The sequence below is a fragment of the Monodelphis domestica genome, chromosome 5 (genome assembly GCF_027887165.1).
Source record: "Monodelphis domestica isolate mMonDom1 chromosome 5, mMonDom1.pri, whole genome shotgun sequence".
Classification (NCBI taxonomy): Eukaryota; Metazoa; Chordata; class Mammalia; order Didelphimorphia; family Didelphidae; genus Monodelphis; species Monodelphis domestica.
The window spans coordinates 229,045,904-229,070,417 of NC_077231.1; the positions used below are offsets into that span (position 1 = coordinate 229,045,904).

Consider the following 24,514-nt stretch of genomic DNA (forward strand, 5'->3'; position numbering starts at 1 on the left):
AACAGTTGAGAAATACTCTGACTCATCTAAAGCTCAAACAAATTAGAACCGAAAACACACAAATTCTGGGTTAAGTTGTAACAATCTACGGATAGAATATCCTGATAGAGCTTCCTCTTTAAGAAACAGAAGGAATTGTGACTTGTTGAAGGATACTATATTGATTTCACTAGATTTCGCATTACATACCATAAGACCAGGGGACAAAGTATATGTAAAAAATTTTGCCAAAGACAAACCCATAGAGCCCAGATGGATTGGTCCATATGATGTAGCACTCCTACATCGATCAAAGTAGTGGCAAAAGATTCTTGGCTTCACGCATTTCACATTAAACATCACTATGCCCATGAAAAAACACCAAAAGACAACTTAATGGGAGCCCAAGAATCCATTCAAACACAGATGCCCCAAGAACAACCCTTGATAAATAAACATAGGGCCCATGAATCCAAAAAAATCACACAAGAAGAAATAGAGACACTGAACAGAGACAGTGAAACCAAAACTCTGACTGAACTATAGAGACATGACTGAATGATAATTCAAATCAATCCAATAAGTAATTTATTATTACACATCAGATATTGTGCTAAGTGCAGAGGATACAAAGATATAAAAGATATGCCTTCAAAAAGCAGGCAAACTGGTAGACAAATGGCCATGATACACATTAAATAGTAATTATTTATCATGATATTAGAGAACATTATTGAAATAGCTAGGATATGGGTGAAACAGCTCTAGATTTGAAGTTTAATATATTTAGAATCCTAGTTCTTCCACTTACTAGTTGTGAACATTCATCAATCTCTCTGAGCCTTAGTTTTCTCATCTATGTAATGGGCATAATAAATATTTCCACTATAAGCTTCAGTATAAGCAGGACCTATAGACTTTTCACTTCGTGACCTCAACCCAGGAGACAAGGTATACATAAAGAACTTCTAGTATACTGGAGCAACCCAGCCTTCCTGAGAAGGTCCATTTCAAGTGCTGTTAACTACTCCAACAGCTATAAAAATTGGAGAAAAGGACTCTTGGATTCATTGCTCACATGTAAAGAGAGAAGTTTCTATCGAAACTGATTGACTATACCTCATAACTCAACCATGTATCCCAAGATGACCCAAATGTTGGTCAATACCCTCCTTGGGAGGGATTTCGGGGGGGGGGGGCGGTTTACATAATTGCCATAAAACTAAAAAATCTTTCGAGAATGAAACATTTCAGGAAGGAGAGCTTGATAACTCTTTGAATCAAAAGATGAATTGTCTGAAGAAGGCACCATGAATATGCCTGAAGAAAACTTCCACAGCATCAGAAGATTCAGCATGACCAAAGTTTTAACTCTAGCTAGGCAAAGAGAATAAAGGATTTCCTTTTCACAAGTGTAAACTCATAATAGACAAAGAGAACCAAGAATTTCCTTTTATGGTATCAAATGAGGTAATAAATGGAAAGTGTTTTGTAAACCCTAAAGTGTACATAGGATAGCTGCAGCATGGATTTTTTAGGGAGAGATAATGCAGAGTTCAATCAACTAACTAGCACCTAGCAAAGGCTTACTGTGTGTCACACACTGTGCTACCTGCTGGGGATACCAATACAAAGAATGAAATAATCCCTATTCTCTTTGAATCCAGCCCCATCACTTTATAAATGAGGCTCAGAAAAGGTAGAGGACTTGTAGGTAATTTAAAGAGCAGAGTCAGGATTCAAATTTAGGGTTGAATGACTGACTCCAAAGTTCTTTCCATATTGCTTTCTCCTGATATGGAAATATTATTATTAAGACATTTGAAGGAGAAAGAGGGCTTATTATTCCCTAATAATGGGACTTCATAGAGAAGGTGATAGCTGAGTTCAGCCTTGAACGAAAATAATTCCAAATGGTAACAATGAAATGGAAAATATATAATAACAACCTACTACATGCTAGGCACTGTGCAAAGCACTTGGGGCACAAACAGAAAACTGAGACAATAGTTCAACTGGACTATAATACAGCATGAGAAGGCCTTGAAAACCAAGACTAAAGAGTTTGTACGTTTCTCAATAGGCAATAAAGAGAGACGTGATTAGGCCTGTCCATTAGAAATAATATTTGGCAGTGGTATAAAGGTTATATTGGGAAGGGAGTAGCTAGGAAGCTGTTAAAATACTCTGGACAAGAAGTAATAAAGCCCTAAAAGAGGATGGTGCCTGGATGGGCAGATGGGAGAAATAATGCAGAAAAACTATCTATAAGCCTTGGCATCTGACTGGAAGTGGCAAGTTAGAGAGAAAGAAGAGACAAAGACATACAATGCTGGTGCCATCAATACAAATAGGGAAGTCAGGAGGAGGCACAGTTTTGAAAGGGGAATAGTAAGTTAAATTGGGGGGCACACTGAGATTGAGATGACAGTGGTATATGACATGCAAATGGACTGAGGACAGAAAAGAAACCAGTAGTCAATGAGACCAATATGGAAGAGAGAAGGTGGGGTCAAAGAGGTATTAAGGAGGGAAAACTGGCGTCCAAGAAGTCAAGGGAGCAGAAAATGCCAGCATGGAGATCCACAGAGCTACCTCACTGGACATTTAACAATACTACATTTCAAACTTTTGAAGGTGGTAATAGTCAACAATAGTGGGATGTTCCTCTAGGTAAGGAGAAGGGGGGGAGGTCTCTGTGACTGATGTAAAAAAAAATGTTAAGGGCAATAATTATATTAAAAAAAGAAAAAGAAAAGAAATGGTGTATCAAAGAGGAATAGTGAGAGATGATAGGGGAACCAAATAGCTGTTACACCAGGAAACAGTTTTGAAGGAAGGGGGCTAAATTCAGAAGGACACACCTTCCTTCCTGTTCTCCTCTGCTAAGCAGCCTAATGGAGTTTGCCTAAACAGATGGTGAGTCAGTTCCTCCCTCTAATTACAAAATCTTGATAACAGCTTCTGTATTTAAAAGGACCTATTTATTTTCTTGGGGGAAGGAAATAAGAGGGAAACTGGAAGAGAGGGAGATAGGTTTTCCCTAATTCTAATTTCTATCACTTATTGAAGGCTTTGGTTTAAGTCTCTTCAAAAAGGAATAAAAATGACTTCCTCTTGAGAGAAACAGCAATAATCCAGTTGAGGTCTTTACTGGGCAAGACTCTTTTCTTCAGCTCAAGTTAGGTGGAGAAAGGTGACAGCTAATAATTTCTTCAGCCTTCCTCTTTTCAAAGAGGTTAGCCAGAGAGAAGTGAAGTGGTGTGTAGATCAGACCACTCCCAAGCAGAAGGGTGTGTCAGCTTGGGCTAACTGCCTTCTTTCTCAGCCTTCCATAGAATTCTCTCTCTCCTCCACCATGGGTCTGGGTCTGGATACTATGTGCTTTCTTGAGTTCTTCTTTTGCATTTCATTTCTTCTGTCTGTGCCCATTTCTCTCAATCACAATGGGTTCAATAAAAACCAAGGTCATCTTTTCCAGTTCTTAATGTATCTGATTCTGTGCCAGAAGTTCCAGTTTCATACCAGTTATTCCTAATCTATTTGATGTATAGGGGTTTTGAAACAATTTTATTGTTATATAATGCATTTAAATAAAATGTAAGAAGGAAAAAAAAACAGTTAATCAGGTGGGAACACATAGGTCAAAAATGGAATCAAGAGCAAAATTTATCGCCAGAAACCAAGGAATATAAGGGGCGAGAAAAGTCAGGGGCTGAAACAGGAACCACACAGGAGGTGCTAGGAAGTAACTGGCCTTGAAATTCAGAGAACTGATTTTCTCTACAAAAAGATTCGTTTCTCTTTAGTTCAAGAGCTGGGGTCAGACAGATGAATCATGTGAAGCTGGTATGTAGGTTAGGTTGACAATCAGGAGGGGTGCCAGATAGCCAAAGAGATTGGCAAATCCTTATAAATGTGCAGAGGACCATACAGAGAACACTAAGAAGTATAGGAAAGGACACATGTAAGAAAAACAAGCATGTATGAAAAAAGGGGAGACATTCACTTAGGAAAAGAGGGAAACAGGTAAAATTCTGGAGGAGGAAGAAAAAAAAGAATCTGAGAGATGGAAGGGCCTTAGTCTGTCCCTTATTAATAATGAGGAAACAGGTACAAGAGGGAGGAAAAAATGGTGAAAATGAAAGAGGAAGGTAGCGAAAGTCTGAAACACAATGGAAATTATGAAATTGCAGGTATAAGCACAGATGAATAACAGTTGTCTGGGTTCTTACATCCAAGTCATGGAACATTCTGGTAACGAGTGTTATTTAGTAAATTTACTCTGGGTTCTATGTCTCAACCAATCAACAGATGTTTACCCCTATGATGCATGATACACTATGTTAAAGTCCAACTCTGAGAGGCTAAATGACCTCTGAGGTCTCTCCCAACTCTTGAGACTAAACTACTTGAAGGCAGGGATGGTTTTTTCTCTCTTTTTGCATCCCCAGAGTTTAGCACCAGTGCATGACACATAGTAGACACTAAATAAATGTTCACGAATTGACTGATTATAAACCCATGAAAATTTAAGTGACAGAATGAGCAATCTGAATAGTAAATTCTCTATGAATTCAAAGGAAGGTACTATTATTGTTGGGCTGGGAAGCTAGGATTGGAACAGCCTTGTGGCAGGAGAAAAACTTGAACTGAGCCTAGAAGAAGGAATATTTAAATAGATAGAGAAATGGAAAGTAAATCCTTTAAGGGAGAAGGATCAGTGTGAATTAAGGTATCAAAGGTTAGTCTACATTTCAGGATTGTTCATCCTAAACTGTAAAGTGGAGGTGGAACATGGAGGAAAAGAGATTTGTTCACACACACACACACACACACACACACACACACAGGAGTATGCTTTGTCTTTACTCTCCCATAGAACTGACACCCACAGTTTTCACTGTCACTTACTTGCCCTAGTTTGTCTGTGTTGGAAAGACTTAGGTCTTTCATATGTTGGTCCATCTTATGTTCGCAAAGAGACTTAAGGAGCCTTAAGGGTTCATCCTGGTTTCTATCATATACTGACAGGTATTTAGAGTCAGCCAGGACACATCTCTTTAAGGATGAAAAGGAACAAGAAGAGCTAACCCAGATTGAAGGACCTTGAGAAGACTTGCCACTATTCTGGCTCACTTGGTCTTTCCCAGGCAGATAGGCCACCTTCCATGGCAAGAGTCTACCTCAGGAGTTTCAGGGCATGAGTGGAAACCTGTTTAAAAGTACCAAAGGTGGAGTTGTGAATTGATCCAATCATTCCGGAGGGCAATTTGGAACTATGCCCAAAGGGTGATAAAAGATTGTCTTCCCTATGATCCCTATGACATAACACTGCTGGGTTTGTACCCCAAAGAGATAATACGGAAAAAGACATGTACAAAAATATTCATAGCTGCACTCTTGGGGTGGCAAAAAATTGGAAAATGAGGGGATGCCCTTCAATTGGGGAATGGCTAAACAAATTGTGGTATCTGTTGGTGATGGAATACTATTGTACTAAAAGAAATAATGAACTGGAGGAATTCGATGTGAACTGGAATGACCTCCAGGAACTGATGCAGAGCAAAAGGAGCAGAACCAGGAAAACATTGTACACAGAGACTGATACACTGTGGTATAATCAAATGTAAAGGACTCCTCTACCAGCAGCAATGCAATGATCCAGGACAATTCTGAGAGACTTATGAGAAAGAACGCTATCCACATTCAGAGGAAGAACTGTGGGAGTAGAAACACAGAGGAAAAACAACTGCTAGATCACATGGATTGATGGGGATATGATAGGGGATGTAGACTCTAAACGATCATCCTAGTGCAATTATCAATAATATGGAAATAGGTCTTGATCAATGATACATGTAAAGCCCAGTGGAATTGCATGTCAGCTATGGGGGAAGAGGGGAGGGCGGGGAGGAGGGGAGGGAAAGAACATGAATCATGGAACCATGGAAAAATATTCTAAATTAATTAATTAAATAATCCCAATTAAAAAAGTAAATTTAACAATCACTTGCCCTAAAAAATAAATAAATAAAAGTACCAAAGGGACAGAAGCAAAGAGATATAATGCAATGTCATAAGTCTAAACAGAGAGGCCTCCTTGGCTCCCATGTCCTTGGTATTGCCATATTTGACACTGGTACCCTCTAGATGTCTAGAGACAGACAATGGGAAAGAGATGGCAGCCTGCTCTTCCTTTACTAGCAGGAAGGCACTCAATGATCACATACAGAGAGGTAGGAGAGGAAACTTTCTAGCATGAATAGGGTGAGTCTCCCTTGTTTTGAGCCCTAGCAAGAAATGTGGACTAGATTGAGGGAGTTGCTTTCTATGCAGTGAGTTGGACTCTTCAATTAAATGCTTTCTTCCTGCTTGCAATAGGAGGTTGCATCACCTTGAAACTGAGTCCAAGAGTAGGCTGGGGGACCTGACTTGAAACCTGCCTTTACTGGAAATAGTAGGCTTCATTCAGGTCATCTGGAGTATTTACTCCTAGCCTTGTTTGTTTTCTTTGTTTCTGGTTGGCCATAAGACAATATTCTGAACTGTCTCAGCCTGGGAGCCAAGGCATACCTTCTTCCCACAAACTTCTTTGTGAACTGAGGTAGAAAAATGTCATTCCCATGAATGGAGAAGTGATAAAAAGTGTGTGTGTGTGTGTGTGTGTGTGTGTGTGTGTGTGTGTGTGCACATTGGATGTACTTGTGTGATTCTCCTCTTACCTGTGCTAGGAGTTGACAAATTCATATGGGCTCATGTTCTGGAAGACTGTTGGGTTCAGCACAGATATTAAGTTTACTTTAAGTGAATCACTTTTTATACTGTAGGAACAATTGCCGATAGATTTGTCTGTCATTTAATAAATGTTTTCTTTTATAATCTGCTAGTTCCCACTGAATCTCATGCTTTCTCAAGGAAATATATGGGCTTCTAGGTGGCGCAGTAGATATAGCAAAGGGCCTGGAATCAGGAAGACTCATTTTCTTGAGTTCAAATCTATCCTCAGACACTTACTAGCAGGGTGACCCCGGGCTTGTCACTTAACCATGTTTACCTCAGCTTCCTCATCTGTAAAATGAACTGGAGAAGGAAATGGCAACATCTTTGCCAAGAAAACCCCAAATGGGATCACAAAAGAGTCAGACACAGCTGAACAACACATATACATATATGTGCATTATGTATGCATATGTGTGGGTGTATGTATTCACACACATACAAACTCTTATAATCAGGATCATGAAGAGTCAGACATAACCCAAAACAACTAAACAAGAACAATGTCTGTGTGTATATGATACATATAAACACACATATGTCTGTGTGTGTGTGTGGTTTTGTAGTGTTTAGCTTTGCTGCTACTCTATGCCCAAGCCTTAAAGATTCCAGGAGTCTGGGGAATGGCAGGCTTAGTAGCCATTTGTTTAAGCTGGAGGTTGGTTAACCTTTTTCTAGTGAGCTCCCTTACACACCAACATCCAGAAAGTAAGAAGATGCCTGAGGGAGTCTGGAAGCACCTAAGAAAGACAGAGGCTGAGTCAGGAATTAAAGTACCCAAATCTTCAAAGGAAAGAAAGCTATACAAAGTAGGGGATCAAAGGCAGGGATTACCAAACTCAATAGCCAGGGGCAATTCACTTCTCCCCTGATGGGTTGGTGTGAGCTACCCCCTTCCAGAGGAGCAGATGCTATTACAGGTGGTTTATGGCTGGGTCACTTCTAATTGCCTCTGACCACTGTCCTCTGAGCCCATTAAGTCGGACCCTAGCTCTGTACAAGAATCTCCCCTACAATTTTGGCTCTCTCTCTGAACCTTTTTTTGCTTTCTTGTCTCAGAAGACCCCCACCTTCTCATATCCATTAATTCATTATTTTTATTATAATTTAAATCCAATTTGCTAAACATTTATTATACACTTGCTGTGTGCAAGGCACTGTGCTAGTCCCTGGGGATTCCAAATGAAAAATAGTCCCTTCATTTGAGGGGCATACATCTACTGAATAAACTAGAGAGTGTGTAAAGGAGGGGTAGCTAAGTGGCTCAGGAGATAGCATGCCAGGCCTGGATTTGGACTTTAATATATATGCCTTTAGACACTTCCTAGCTGGGTGACCCTGGACAAGTCACTTAACCCCCATTGTCTAGTCCTTACTGCTAAAATACTAACTTTTCTGCCTTGGAGCTGATACTTAGTTCTAAGACAGAAGGTAAAGGAAGAAAGAGAAAAAGGGGGGGAGAAGGAAGGAAGGAAGGAAGGAAGGAAGGAAGGAAGGAAGGAAGGAAGGAAGGAAGGAAGGAAGGAAGGAAGGAAGGAAGGAAGGAAGGAAGGAAGGAAGGAAGGAAGGAAGGAAGGAAGGAAGGAAGGAAGGAAGAAGGAAGGAAGGAAGGAAGGAAGGAAGGAAGGAAGGAAGGAAGGAAGGAAGGAAGGAAGGAAGGGAGGGAGGGAGGGAGGAAGGGAGGGAGGGAGGAAGGGAGGAAGGAAGTAGAAGATCATTTCCCAAACTAAATCTGGTCAGAAAATACTTCAAGACTTCAATTACACTGCTGATGACTAATAACAATTCAAGAGGACTCATGATAAAGACAAGTCTTCTAAAAAAGGAATCTGTAGTGTTTGACTATACATATTTGTTATAAGGTTCTTTTTTTTTTTCAACAAGAGCTAAGGTTTGGAAGAATAAGGAAATACTTGTTAGTTAAAAATTTTAATAAAAATGAATTTTCAAAATTATAAATGAAATTAAAATATTGTTAGAACTTATCAGTATAGGTCTGGGAAGATCTGGGAATATGGAACATATCAAGGTCAAGAAGGCCTTGGAGAAATTTTGAAACAAAATAGAGGAACTTAATGTTTTCATACTCAAAAATCATTATAGGCAATAAGTATCTTTGACAAAAATTTTTTTTCATTCCTTTGGGTCTTAGACCATGTACCTTAGATGTATCAGGTGACCTATGGTATGGGCAGGGAAAGCGGGCAAATGAAGAACATTTTTTATCTAGGACAAATTCCTTCCCCAAACCCCTAGTCTCCCTTTACTCCAAGAGAATTTATTGTCTTTACCAAGGATGTCAAATCCCAGCCACACTCTCTACCGCAATCCCCAAACTTTGGATCCTTGTTCAAGGAATAAAGGGCAGGAATAGCAAATTTTTGTGGAAAGAAACAGATTTAGATGGTACTACAAACAAGTTAGTTCAATGCAATTAAAACCAACACATACACTGCCCTGGAATCCTTTTTGTTTGTAGCTCTCTTTCCAACTAAATCATAGGTTCCTGGAAAGCCATGATAGTGCCAAGCATCTTGGTGGACATGAAGTAGTTCCTCAGAAAATGTTCCCTGATGGTAATAATCATCTTATGATCCTAGTTTCTGAGCCAGATTTCCCTTTAAGTCTTGGAAATATTTTTCTTTAAGCATCTCTAAATTCTCCTCCACTTTTCTCCCACTTCTTTATAGGCCCAGGAAGTTCCTGAGGCAAAATCATTGGGCCCCATTTTGAGGTTCTAGTCTAGCTGGGCTGGAAGAGCTACTAATAGGGCAGGTTAAAGAGAAGCCAATTATTCTTGGCAGGGAGAGAAGATAAAGGGAGAGAAGAAAAGAGCTCCATAGGTCTGTATTAATTAGTTGATTCAATTATATTTAATTAAAATGCTCAAAGCACAGACTAACTTCCTCTGAACAATATTTACCATTACTCATATTGTTACTCTTGGAGATTTCAGTTCCTGTAGGCATTCTGAGTAAAAGAATCAAATTTCAAGGCAACCTGTCTGATTATTTTGGTATTTTTAGTTTCAGGCTCAGGCCACACTCCTCCATTAACTGCAGGCAGATGTCTATGGGTCAGTGGAGTGAAAGAATTTGGGATGACTGCTCCATTCCTAGCTTCCTGTCATATACTCACATTTCCAGTGGAGGAGAAATACTGGGCTCCTTTGCCTGCCTTGTCCCTCAATGTGGAAAACAGCTGCTTTTTTCCCCTCTTAAATCTCCACCAAGGCCTTCTCTGACTCAAATTTATGCCTTCAAATTCACACCCCAGATGGCATCTTTGAGTCACTGATGAGTTACATGACTTCAAGTAACTGGGTAGCAGAATGAGAGAGGAGAGGAAGAGGGAGAAGGAGAAAGAGAGGGAAAATGAGTGGGAGATGGAGAGGGAGAGAAGGGGGCAAAATGATGTGAGAAAAAGAAGATGAAGAAGCAAGAAGTGGGGAAGACTAGAACCCAGCTAGCAAGACTAGAACCTTAAAGTTGGACCCATCAATTTCACTCCAAGGAATTTCTTGGACCTATAAATAAGTTGGAAAAATTGTGAAGGAGTTTGAGAAACTTAAAGAAGGATTTAGGGGGTTTTTTTTGTATTAGTGACAGTTTTTTTTATTTTAATATAATTTAGAAAACAAGACACAAAATCTGAGCTTTCCCACCATTACAGATAACAGTGGAATGCACCAATTAAGTTAGTATTTTGTCATAGTTAAGCACCAGCCTTGAGCCACTATCTACAACCTCAATATCCTTCAAAATGAAATGTCATAATATCAAGACAGAAAAAAAACAAGGGTTAACAGATGACAGACTTTCAGAAGGCTGTAATTATTTGTCTTCATTTCATTTTCATTAAATACTTAATACAGAATTTCTTACTTGGGAGCACTGAACAAAACTTCTCTTGAAAAATTATTTCAATTAAGTATAAATGTTCAAGAAGTCAGGGGTCAGGGGTGGAAGTGAGAAGGGGGAAAAAGAAAAATGAAAAAAGGGGCAGAGACTGAAAGAGGGACAAAGCAGGAAGGAAGAGGAGAAGAAAGGAGAGAAGGGGAGAAGACAAAGCAAGGGAATGTGAAGAAAGAGAGTCATAAAAAAGGATGAGAAAAATATATTAAATCTGAGGTACTTGCAGGGTCAGGATCCACTTTTAATTAGCTGTGATAATGAGACCAGGGCTATCTTAATTAAATCTCCCTTACAGATAATATCCACATCTCCTATTCACTACAGCCTTTGACCTTTCTCTTATGCCCAGGATACTAATGATAGGGAGGGTATAACCAAAGTATTGAATTCAGTGTTCATCTCTTTTGACTTTGGCCACTCTCTATTACTTACAAAGAGCCCCAAAGACACCAATATGGGTGGTAAGAGGGAGGGAGAAGAACGCCAGGCTGGATAACCCACCACGTGAAACATGAGTCTCAGGCTGGACAGAGATGAAGAAGCAGCCTCCCTAACAGGGGCAGCAGTGAGACCAAAGGGTAGCATTGATGCCTCTCCCTCACCACAACTGGGAAACACACACGATGTGAATGAGGTGGTCCTACCTTCCGGGAAGCATGCTTTTCCGAGCTCTCCAGGTCTCCATCTAGGAATGGCATGGCAAAGGAACTAAGATCCTAGAACACCAAAAAAGAAAACGTCTGTTATTAACAGCAGCACTTAAGCTTTATCTGGCTTCTTTTCCAGAGGATATTAAATGGTTTTAGGAACATTCACTGAGTTCTGCATGACCTACCACCCTTCAGGCTCCAGAACTTCCCCTTCCCCCAACAAATATAGATCACATTCAGCAAGTCACAGATTATTTACTCAACAACAGAACAAGTAAAGTGAGGAAGGTTTTGGGTTATCTTGAAGGACACCACTACAGGGTTTGGGGTGAGACAGCTTCTGAAAGATATTGAGTGGGAAAAAGGGATGATTTAATTGCTTAGAACCTCAGTGTTCAGAAGTATGTGGGTTAAAAAAAACCCTAACTTCTGTCTTAGAATTGATACTAAGTATATTATATAATCAAAGAATAATTATGTATATGATTATATATACTTTACAATCTATATAATCAATAATATAATTCACATAATTGGCACTAAATATGTCCTATAATTCATGAGTAATTTTATATTATGCATATATAATTATCATTGATAAAATCGATATTTAATATCAATACCAAGACAGAAGAGTGGTAAGGTAACTGGTGGTAAGTGACTTGCCCAGGGTCACACAGTTAGGAAAGTATCTGAGGCCAGATTTGAACTCAGAACTTCCCATCTCCAGGCCTCATATTCTATTTACTGAGACAACTCAGCTGTCCCTGATCTGACTGAAACAAAGAACAATAACTTGGTTTCAAGGTTGGCCCCCTCTCTACTATTCCAAGTTGCTTCTCTAGACAAGCAAACATGGTTAATTATCAGATATATCAGTGTAGATGACTAAAACAGGATAATTCAGGCCAGAAATAGAGTACTGAATTAAGTTTATGGTCTGGGGTCAAGAAAACCCAAGCTGCTTTTCTTTATATTTATACACTTTACACTTCTCAAAGAACTTTCTGTAAGCTTATCTTTATGACAGCCTTTGAAACGGGGCTGAACTTATCATCCCCATTTTATAAATGAAGGAACCAACTTCTCCTAGTTAAATGGCAAGTTCACTAAAGGACTTCTAGGGTCTTTTCCTACTCCCATGAAAACCTAAGAAAGGGACAGGGTTTTAAATTTGTTCATTTTCTAACCCTTAGACTGTGACTCCTAAGAGAATGTAAGTTCCCCTGAGGGCAGGATTGTCCCATGTATGCCTCTCGTCCCTAGGACCTAACCACCTAGGCTCTTAAGAAATTCAGGTTCAGGAATTCATTTTTCAGGTTTATGTTGAAGAGGAGATTTTGGTTCAGATACAAATCCTCTGAGGCATCTGGAGACACTGTGATTCTATGTCTTGCCTAGGGTCCCATATCTAGGCAGTGACAAAACTATGGATTTTATTCCTGGTTCATGGCACTCTGTACCACATTCCACAGCTGCTGGAGTAGGGGATAGATGCTGGAAAGTGTAGTTACAATGGAGTCTATGTAGATATTATTGGCTGGAATGTGTCCATTAAAAGTGTCAACCCTGATCAAATCTCCAGATCACTGGTCCATGATCCCTTCATTTTGTCCTGTGTGGACACAAATTGCAAGCTTCTTGCTTAGTCAAGCATCCCTCCAGGAAGTCCCTGGTTGGTTTAGGGGTTGGAGGCTCCTGTTTTTACCTTCAGGCACATTCCATTGTTCCAATCTTGCCACCCATATTTCAGGGTTCACCCCCCCCCAACCCTCTGCCTTTGGGATGCTTAGAGTACTATAGGAACAAGTCAGGATCAGAGTTCTTAAGCTCACGCCAACTTTCTAAAAACTTTGGAATGTTGGAATTTGTCCTGGCCCTGTGGTCTAAATTCTTTCTTATTAGTGACCACTCATGTGTGCCTCACTTTCCTCTTATGCCTTAATCTCTCTAATCAGCCAACCAGTAAGCAAGACTTAAGATTCTTACTGGTCAATGTACTAGGTACTGTAGTGTAGTATATATGAAAGATATTAAATATGTGATGTTTGCCTTCAAGAAACTTACATTCTAGTTGGGGAGATGAGATATTGAAATATATTGAAAACACCATGAGAACAACACTCTGGTTGGAGAGGTAATTAGCATACATGAAACACTATGAGAATAATATACTAGACGATATAATCAAGGACAAAACAGTGTCATATAATCTCTATGTGTCCAGGAGGTCAGAGGGGGTGACTGCAGCAATTGGCATAGGCTTCATGGGGAAAACAGGAAGGATTTGTATAACCAGAGAAGGAGTCGGGGTTCAGGCATTCCAGTTTGAGGAAATATGAACACAGAGGCTGGAAAGCATATGTGAAGTGTGGATATAAATAAGGAAAATAGTCTGGCTGAAATGAAGTTTCATACTGGAGTAGAGTGATAGATAAAGTCAGACACATCGGGTAGGAACAGATTATAAAGGGTTTTGAATTCAGGGATGAGGCATTAGGATTTGATGCAAGTAGTTACAGGGAGTCACTATTTGTTCAGTCATTTCAGTCATGTCTATCTCTTTGTGGTCCCATTTGAGATTTTCCTGGCAAAGGTACTAGAATGATTTGCCATTTTCTTCTCCAGGCAATTTTACAGATGAGGAAACTGAGGCCAACCATGTTAAATGACTAGGCTCAGGATCACACAGCTAGTACATGTCTGAGGTCAGATTTGAATACAGGAAGATACATCTTGCTGACTCCAGGTCTGGCATTCTATCCACTACACCACCAAGTTGCCCACAGGGAGTCACTATAGACATTATTTAAATGTACAGCTTTGTTATCCCTTCTTTTTCATTTCCTCAGAAACATTCATTTAATCAACGCCTTTCCCAAGTAATCTGAGGCTCAGGACAACCCCTAGGAGAATGGGGAACTGAGATACTTGATATTCAGTGGCCCTGATCGCCATTGTTGATATGTTTATGTTTGAGGTACAGTGGATAGAACCCTGAGCCTAGAATCAAGAAGCCCTAAGTTCAAATATGGTGTCAGACACTTATTAGCAGTGTGACCCTGGGCAAGTCACTTAGCCTCTCTTTTCCCTCTATTTCATCAGCTGTAAAATGGGAATAATAACAGCACCTACTTAACTAGGTTTTGAGGCTCAAATGAGATATCTGTAAAGCACTTAGCACAGTGCATCATAGCTGGTACTTCCTAAATGTCTGTTCAGATAAGATCAAGTGAAAGTGAACAATGAGGGCAGGAAGAGTCATACCTAATAATATGAACTAGCATTCATTACTGCTTTCAAGTTTAAAAAGAATGCTTCTAGCACTGACTCCCTGTTAATAACAATAGCCCTATGAGGTAGCTGCTGTTGACATTTCTATTATATGAATGAGGAATTGAGGCTCAGACAGGTTATATGATTTGTCTAAGGTCACAGAGCTGCTAAATGTCTGAGCCAACATATGAACCCAAGTCTTTCCGAATCCAAGTCTAGTCCTCTATCCATGAACTTGACTTTGCTTTCTTTAAGTCTATCTGAGCCATGGAAGGGCACCTGAAAAGATATTTTCTATCATCGGCCAAATCACTGACCAGATGTGCACAGGCCTGAAGTGGAGAAGCAGAGACCTCTGATTTTAAAGGCGGAATGACCCTCAGAGAATGGTATTCAGGCACCTGGGACAGAGGATGTCATGAGCGCGCTTAACAATATGGATCTTCTAACTCAGGCCAGATGAAACTTGCTTTTATAACTCTCTCAATGCCTAGTCTCATCCCCCTGCAAAAAGCAGAGACTCAATCAATGTTGATTATGAGCAGCAGTCAGGCTTCAAACCTGGGTCTTTTGATATTCCTTTCCTGCTTTACCCATTTAATAAGATAAAAATAGTGGGTTGTTTCATCACCAAGTAGAAGACCCGGGGAACTTGTTGTGCCCCAAATAAAAGAGTATTGAGTTTTGCTTCAAATATGAGTGGATTCTATTCTCCAGTTGTAATGAATTTAAATCTACTTTGTTTCATAATTTTCTACCTCAAGGAAAAGTGTTCTGAGAGATTACAAGTAGCATTTATTGCATTTTTGAAAGAAGTTTAAAGTATTTTATCATACAAAGTATCTAATTGTTTTCACAAATAAACCGAGGAAGAAATAAAGCTTTAGTTTTGGCTTCAAGGGACAATTCTCTTGTATCCCATGAACTCCTTGTTTTATTTGTATATACATATATGTTTTATATATGTATACAAAATGTAATATATTCATATTATCTATGGTAAAACCTACACCCCCTTCCCAATCTCTTCAGACAACTCAATCATTACACTAATGCGAAGCAGTCAAAAGGTTCTTACAAAACAGCCGGGGAAAAAATCCAACAACTGTTTGGGTTTTGGCTTTGGAATGCATAATGAGAGTTTTGCTACACTAATTATGTGTGTTTGGTTAATTTAATGTTTCCCTCTTAATTTGAACACATCCAAGTGTTTCAACCAGCTACAATCCCAGTCAAGTATGGGCTCCAATCTCAGTTCCCATGTCAACCTTATTAGTTCAATTGAAATACCATGAAGCCAGAATGGGACAAATATCATGGATCCAGCCTCCCATAAGACTTTGCTAGTCTCATTTATATACCAAAATGCTAGAAATGGCTGTGAAGGTGGACGAGACAATGGCTTTATTTACTAGGCTCAGCACTGCCTCTGTGCCTTTCCTCATCCACTCCACTCGTTATATGAGAAAATGGAAGAGACTTATAGTTAAACAAGCAAACAAATACAAAACAACTGGGTTAACTCTGAATCCCAAAGCCAACAGGTAGTGACTGAACATCCAATTATTATCTGGTTTTATAATTTAGCCTTTAGATGAAAACTGGGAGATCCCAAGGCCAACAACCAAAAGTTTAGTTCAAATTTAAAAAACAAACAAACTAACAAAGCCTAGTGTTAATTCGATGGCTTGGGAGTACCCTGATCTTTGCTATAAAGTGCTTGGTGCCAGGGCTGAAAAATCTCCTGATGAGAAAAAGGCTAAGCAACACCTAAAGGAAATGAATCAAGTGAACCAGGGGAAGGCTTATCTAAATGGTCCATGACAGCTGATTCTACCTTTTCTAAGGAGCTAGAAAAAACCTTATGAACTTAAAGCTAAAGAAGCATGGTATTATCTGTTCTCTTGATGAAGCCCAATATTATGGCAGGTTTGTGGAGGGAAAATGTTTTGTTGATAGTTTTCTTACTATGCCATTTCATAAAATGCTTTTGGCTTTGAACTAACAGTGTTCTCTTTAAAGGTAAACACATTAGTTGGGACTCCTGAGCTGTGGTTTTTCAGGGATGTGAAACCCAGAGTATCTTGAACCTGGGGTAACAATTCCTTGGAATTCAACATGGAAGATGCCTCTGGATATCAGAATGGTCTCTGTATTTTCTAAGACCAGAAATTATACAGACTACTCTAGCTGAGGATAAGGAAGTCAAAGTATATGAATGGTTCAGTACTAGTTACAACTGCTAAAAACTCTAAGAATGTACAAAGCCATCTCTGAATCTCTGGTGTAGAGGGAAGAAAGATGTGACAAAAGTAGCCCATAAAGTGCATGAAATACCTCTTATTTCTACCCTCTCTCATTCCCTTCTACAGAAATAACTAGAACAAGGATGTTTACTGCTTCAAGGGCATTAAGGAGGAGCAATAAATGGAACAGTAGAACAAGAAAAGGCCAAGGTGACCAAAAAAAAAAAAAGCCACTGAAGCTGGTCATTTTAATCTCGTCTTTGATCTGGTTGGAGAGACCAATCCCAAGGATAGTCAAACCCAAGGTTTTAAAATGTCTTTAAACAGCTTCAAAAGCCAACTCCTGGGGAAATGATGCTTAGAACAATGCCTCCCAGAACAATTTTATTTCATCTTGAGCAAATTTCCCACGTTGCCATGGCAATGTTCATGCTGTTCCAGGGTGAACAAACAAGAGATGGCTGCTTCCCACTGGAGTCTGTAGAGCCAAATTCAGCCAAGTATTGAACAGCACACTTTTTACTCTTGTTTATTCCAGAAAATTGCATTTTGTTTATTCTTTGTGGTATGATTATACTGGACACCATGTATTTGAAATGGGGAGTCTTACCACATATATAGTTGGATGCCAGAAATGGGTTTTTTTTTAAACCCTTACTTCTTAGAATCAATACTGTTTATTGGGTCCAAGGTTCCAGACTATTATTTTAGAATAAGCAAATATCCTGAACACATGAAACACAGGATATTAGCAATTTTTAAAAACATTTTGAATCATCTTGGCAAAGGAGATCAAGGATGGGAAATGGAGTCAAGAAGATCTTTGGATTTAAGTCTTGCTTTTGACACCAGCTATGTGACTGAGATTTAATCTCTCTATACCTCAGGCAACTCTCTAAATTTTAGCTGTGAAATTACAAATACCTTGCAATCTGCATGAACCTTTGAAGTAATGGATCCCTTCAGAGTGTGTGTGCTTGAAAGAATCTATACCTTACATTGTTTTCAAGGCAGAGAAGTGGTAAGGTTTAGGCAATGGGGATTAAGTGACTTGCCCAGGATCTAACAGCTAGGAAGCATCTGATATCAAATTTGAACCCAGGACATCCTGTCTCTAGGCCTGTCTCTCAATCCAATGAGCCACCCAGCTGCCCCACCCCCTTCAGTGTATTCTCCAATTTTTTAAAATGAGTTTTAATTGTAAAAAAATTCACTTTATACAGATGTAGTTTGTTTTCCTGGGTTTCCATAGATTAATTTGAAACAAATTGCATAGTTCAGCAATTTGATTTTCATTCCACAAATCGACCCTATTATACTCTAGCTAAGCTATGAAGCCATATTTAAATCAATTGACCTTTACCATATTTGGCAGTTTTACCAAACTGATAGAAATGAAAGCCAAGCGTTTGGTGACATTTTGTGATTTTGCTGTTTTATATGTCTTTTCCTCTAACTTGAAGCCACTCAATTATTCCACCTGGTTTTTTCCTTCAAAGAAAGGAAAGTTAATCATACCTTGCCCATACCATAATAAGGACTTCATCTGATCTGAATTTAATTCAGTAAATTCAGGCTCTCAATTTTTTTCCTTCAAAAATGTCTAGCTACATCTTATTACATCCCACACTTTCCCCATTGACTCCATTTCTTTCCTTTTTTTAACCCATCTCCCTTCTCCCTTATTTCTAGTTTGACTTAGACAAGTGATGACGAACCTTTTAGAGGGGTGAGTGATATGAGAAATGTCCTCCAGCACCCATGGAGAAGGGGAGGGGATCAGCCCAGTCCCACATCCCTCTGGCTAAACTCCAGTAAACTCTATGCTAGGGCTATGGTGTGCATGCCCACAGAGAGGACTCTGAGTGCCCCCTCTGGCATGCATGCTATAGGTTCACCACCACAGACTTGGGCCATGGGATCACAGGCTTTCAAAGCCACCTAATCCAACTCCATTTTAAATATGAGGGAACAAAAGTGGGAGGAATCAATAAATCAGTTGAGATTTGTTAAGTGTTTGCTAGATGTCGGACACTTTGCTAAGCACTGAGAATATAAAATGAGGCAAAAGGGAATCCCTGCTCCTGGAGGAGTTTACAGTCTAATGGGATTAAGAAATTATATTATCACCCTAAGTGAAAAATTTAAAAAGGCTTTGGGATAGCCAAAAGGAGAACTAACAAAAGCAAACTAACAAAAATTATTTATGACAAAAAGTCTTTTGCTTGACTATAAGACTGATAATTTTTACAGGTTACAAAGAGAGAAATAAAATCTATGGTATATGGTATGTATGGTATAGGGACTACTATAGGGTCCTTAGATACTTTTAACATTTATTTGATGGATTGGTGACCTCATCTGTATGTAGATGCTCCCCAAACTTGCCCTCTCATCCTCAGTGCCCATTGTCCACATCTATCTATAAATTCTCTAAAAGGGGGCTCACTCAATGTGCTACATACAGGACCTTGTGTTTTTCTTAGCATTTTGTGGATATTCTTCAGCCTACCCACTGGCTCTCTGCCCCACCCTCTCTCAGTCCATGAGCAACCTACCTCCTTTTCTGGCCATAATTATATAATTAATTAATTCTTATTTGCTAGTGTGTTCTGATTAAATCTCATCCACATTGAACTTCCCTGTCACCCTCTGGGTGAGCCACATACTTGAAATGAGATCATGGTACTCTAAGGCTTATAGCCACTCTATTACCAGGAGAATCTTGCTGGCTTAATTCTTATTTTACTTCTAGAACTTCAGAGTTCTAATGTGTGGCAGCTTTCCTCTCAGTCAGCAGCAGCTCAGGACACAGCACCCCCTCCCTCACTCTGAAGGGTTAGCAGGGGAAAGCAGAAACCCACCACCTACTTTGAGCCAAAGAAGGAATTCAGGGAATTTTCTGGAGATTTTGTGCTCTAAAAAGGCTAGGTTGGGTTCTAGCCTGGCTCGACCACTAACCACTTGTGTGACTTGGGCCAAGTCACTTCTCCTTTCTAGATCTCCCTCAGGATCTGCTTTTGACAATTAGGAACAATAATATTTTCACTATCCACCTGAGGGTTGTTGGAAGAAAGTACACTGTAAATTTTATAAATTATACAAATGGGAATTATTATTATTATTATTATTTTGAGGATGAGAGGACATGGATGGGGAGCACCTACATGGATGAGGTCACAGATGCATTATTATTATTATTATTATTATATTAGTCCAATTCCATGGTCAATGCACACTCTCCATATTTCTGACAAGTTGCCATTTATTTTCTGCCTGTTTACTTTTTTTTTTTAAACCCTTACCTTCCATCTTAGAATCAATACTGTGTATTGGTTCCAAGGCAGAAGAGTGGTAAGGGCTAGGTAATGGGGGTTGAGTGACTTGCCCAGGGTCACACAGCTGGGAAGTGTCTGAGGCCAGATTTGAACTTGAGGCCTCCCATCTCTAGGCCTGGCTCTCAATCCAGTCAACCCAGCTGCCCCCTGCCTGTTTACTTTTAGTGTTGGGGAATTCACTCCGAATAGCTTTTAGCTTGATTGCCAGGAAGTTCACTCTTCTAATGAGCTGAAAACTGCTTCTCTATTGCCTCCATTCACTATCTGTAATATAGTTTAAATTGCAGTATAGAATAAATCTGTTTCCTCTTTCACATGACTGCCATTCTCTAGTCCCTTGGCTGGGGGTGGGGGGGTCTTTTTCAGAAGAAACACTTCATAATTCCTTAAACTTTTTCTTCTAAGGCACAATTTTAAGTCTCTCCCCTCTTCCCACTTGTCAATGACCTTCCTAAAATGGGGCACAACACAGGAAATTGATCCAACCACTTTGGTAAAATGAACTTCTAAATAAATGGCCAGGATGTTTCTTTTGATTCACCAAAAAGAAACGAGTCAAAACAAGCATCTGCCCACCCAGATCTCCACCCTTACAACTTAATCTTGCCCTTTTCCCCTCTCTTGGAATTCTCCCCACATCCCTGGGGACTTTCAACTTAATAATCAGCAATCATGAACAGAGCTGGTATGTGCTTCTCACCAATTGAATTGACTTCTGAATCTAAACTGTTTTTACTGAGGGCTGAACTTTGCCACTTGGCTCATATATCAGGTAGGAAGCAGGCGGAAGGCTGTTCCAAACTGATTTTCCTCATGCAATTCCCTTAACTTCCCAAAGAGGCAACTCTCAGTACTGAGCAGGGGACAGCAGATATTCTGAGCCTCTGGCCAAAAAAAAAAAAAAAAAAAAGCTCAAGTTATATAACCATCTTCCAATAAATAAATAAACAAATAATAGGAAACAAACACTGAATTACTGGAACTGAAGGGGGAGGGGGAGGGGGAGAGTTGGTGGCCAAAATAGGGAAGGCACTTTCCAAATTCTTTTTCATCCAGGACCTCTCTGGTGCCCTGTTAAAATCTGCATATTCCCCAATATAGTTTTAAATATGAGCATTTCTCCTCTTCTTCTGCCTCCCCATAGCTGGTGCTGCTTTCACTTCATCAAGGTGTCTCTGAACTCTCTGCCTCGGCATTCTTGTCCTGCAAGAGACCCTTGCCTCCATGGCCAGGAAACAACCCTTTGGTTGAGTCTAAGCTCTGGAAAGAGAAAAAAAAGCCAAGAAACCTGGCAATAGTGGGGTGAGGGGTATTCATATTTTCAGGAAAAGCAGGGGATCTTCCAAACTAGCCCTTGCTTTATGAATTCATAAGCTACTTCCATAAGCAGCTAGGTGATGCAGTGGATAGAGCGTTGAGCCTGAAGTCAGGAACATTCATCATTCTCAGTTCAAATCTGCCCTCAAACACTTATCATCTGTGTGACAGCAGGCAAGTCACTTAACCCTGTTTGCCTCAGTTTGTTCATCTGTAAAATGAGTCAGAGAAGGAATGGGGAAACCACTCTAGTACCTTTGCCAAGAAAATCCCAAATGGGGTCACAGAGTCGGATACAACTTAACAATCTACCCCCACCTGCATTCTTAATTATTTATTTGAGGCAAATTCCAACTCCTGGTGACTTTTCTACACTAGGAGGAACAAGTAAAACCATTTATTAATTACCTAATGTGTCTGGAGCACTGTCCTAGGATCTGAGAAAGGTGTAAAGTTTAGAGAAGATAGTCATCTGCTGTCCTCATCATAAGTTTAGCATGTGAATAGACATCAACAAAGATAGCTGTAATGCATGTCGTTACTTGATAAGTGTATTAGATACTTCAAAAGCAAAGTTAGTGAGGTCTGAAAGGGAAAATGACCACCATTTAGGGAATGAAGGAGAGCTTCTTGGAAGAGATAGCATTTATATATCTGCCTAGTGGTTTTCTTGGCTTCCTTTTAAGCTCCAACTAAAATCTCATCTTCTACAGGAAGCCTTTTCCAACCCACCCTTAGTTTTAGCACCCTTCTTCTGCTAATTAATTCTTATTTATTCTGTATAGAGCTTGTTCCTACTCATTTGTTTGCTTGTTGTCACCCATAGGATATTTTAAGTTCCATAAGGGCAGAAACTGTCTTTTGTCTCTTGTTGTGTCCCTAGCACTTAGTAGAGCACCTGACACATCGCAGATACTTTATATCTGATCCACTACTTATATTGGAGTTCAAAGAATGATTTGGATTTCTATTTCCAAAAGCAGCTAGTTCCAGGCATTAGATTGGACCGCACTCAAAAACCCAGGACTAAGACTAGGATAGGAACCAGGAGACCTAAGATCTGAATACCTAGGTCCTGCATGGTTTCTGAGGCCACCTCACAGCACTAGGTTTATGATCCTATGACCAGTCTTACCACTAATGTACCATATAACCTTGGGTCTCTGGACCTCAGTTTCCTTATTTGAAAAATGGAAATGTTGATACCTGCTTGGCCTTTGGTTACTTGGGGAGGCTCTCTCAGTGAGGATCTGATGAAACAATGGTTGTAAAATGAGATGAATCCCTTAAAAAGTCCACAGTGAATGGACAAATAGGATGGGAGTTAGATGAGTATTTTAATGCTACAAATAAATAAATAAATAACACCTGCTTTCTTTTATTTAAAGAAAATAGGATGCAAGATTGCCACGAATAGGATAACTGTGTGATTGAGAGGTGACTTGGACCACAATTTCATTGGCATATAGCACTCTGGAATTATGAAATACCATTTACCAGGACAGGCACTGTACTCCAAGTCTTAAGGAGTTGCCAAGGACGGAGGGGTCAAACACATGGCAATTTGTACCATGTTGCCCACAAAACTCTCAAGGGTAGCCTGAACCATATTAAATTAAAATTGGTAAATAGTTAACAAAAATAAACGAAGATACAATAAAAATTGATACAATTACATTTTTTAAAACAAAGTCAATATGTGGTTAGCAGGAATTCTTAGGTACCATTTGGTGGTCCCATTTCTATTTGAGTTTGGGTACTGGTCTATGACACTGAAGGGCTAAGTGACTTACTAAGGGTCAAGTACCCAGTATGTTTCAGAGTATGAACTTAAAATTGAGATTCTTCTGGCTCTGGAACCAGCTATCAATCCACTTTGCCATACTGTCATGTTGTGAATCTTAAAACTGCTCAGACTCTACCTTAGAAGATTTGGTTAAGCTATTCCCTTATTGTAACAAATGGAGGTACTTGATCAGGAATGTATTGGGAATTTTAACATTACTCCACTCGTTCTTTGACCATGCCTTAGGGGAAGATAAAATTGTAAAATTCCTTACTGAAAAATGAAAAGTCCCCAACTCATACTTATAGTAAAGCTAGAACCTTAAGCTAGGTCTATTTTTAGAACTAATACGAAAGGGTGCTAAATAGCTATAAAGGTTAAATTAATCACTAAAAGGTCAAGCAACTTACAAAGGACAAGCTTAGCAAAGAAATGTGAAGTTTTAGTCTAACCAGAGAAGGTGATAACAAAAGAAGATGTGAACTAAGAATGGACAGTCCTGGGGAAAACGTCTACAGTGATTGGTAGATGTGAAAATTCAGGGGAAGTGACACAAGAGAAAATTTTCTTTAAAAGGAAGGAGCTCGAGGTATTCGGACTAGTTGGAGTTTGTAGTTCAGTTTGGAAAATGAATTAGAGGGTCTCTCTGAACACTAGAGTTTTGCGTTGGGACAGATCTTATGGTGAGTGATTAAAGACTGACTAGTCTCTCTTAAGGCTCAGGCCTAGGTCATTTGGCCTAGGCCCTTCATATTATTTTCTCTTATTCTCTCCCTCTCCCTTTCCTTAATTCCTTCATTTGTATTAATTAAAACTCCATAAACCCAGCTGACTTGGGTATTTTTATATTTGGGAATTTTTCCCATGGCGACCACTTATTTTTTATTTAAATCAAGACATTAAAAATTATCTTTACAGTTTGTCAATTCACAGTCTTAAAACCCTCATTTTCACAGTTACAATGTAATACGCATAAGTGCCACCCTTTCCTCAACACCTCTTACCATCATCAATCAAAGCAGTTTCTTTCTTAGGGTATAGCATCAGATTTAAAAGACAGAGGAAAGTGAAAGACAATTTAACCTATTCCTGGATTTTTTCCCTTTTCCGTCCCTGAAATCTATCCATGAACCTCTGGGGTTCACTGGTCTCAGGTTAAGAACCTCTGGCTATGCTGTAAGATAATACTAGTAAAGCTAGTATTTGGGATGTTAAATGAGGATTTTTT

The 24,514-nt window shown here is 39.4% G+C and overlaps 1 protein-coding gene and 1 long non-coding RNA gene across 6 annotated transcripts in view; one reads left to right on the plus strand and one right to left on the minus strand.

The window, feature by feature from the left end:
* Positions 1 to 24,514, minus strand: part of PRKAG2 (protein kinase AMP-activated non-catalytic subunit gamma 2) — a 463,538-nt gene that overhangs the window by 297,181 nt on the left and 141,843 nt on the right. For all 4 annotated transcript variants that reach the window (XM_007504639.3, XM_007504638.3, XM_016426254.2 and 1 more), the window contains one exon: positions 11,318 to 11,389. In XM_007504639.3, the coding sequence (XP_007504701.1) occupies positions 11,318 to 11,389 (72 nt within the window). The remainder of the gene's footprint in view (positions 1 to 11,317; positions 11,390 to 24,514) is intronic.
* On the plus strand, positions 2,822 to 23,962 carry LOC103092679 (uncharacterized). Of its 2 annotated transcripts, XR_008912357.1 has the most exons (3): positions 2,828 to 2,898; positions 16,972 to 17,055; positions 22,889 to 23,962. It is a non-coding gene; the product is annotated as an uncharacterized LOC103092679 (long non-coding RNA). The 2 variants fall into 2 exon arrangements; XR_473205.3 differs by lacking the exons at positions 16,972 to 17,055; positions 22,889 to 23,962 and adding an exon at positions 14,855 to 15,293 and having other exon boundaries at positions 2,822 to 2,898.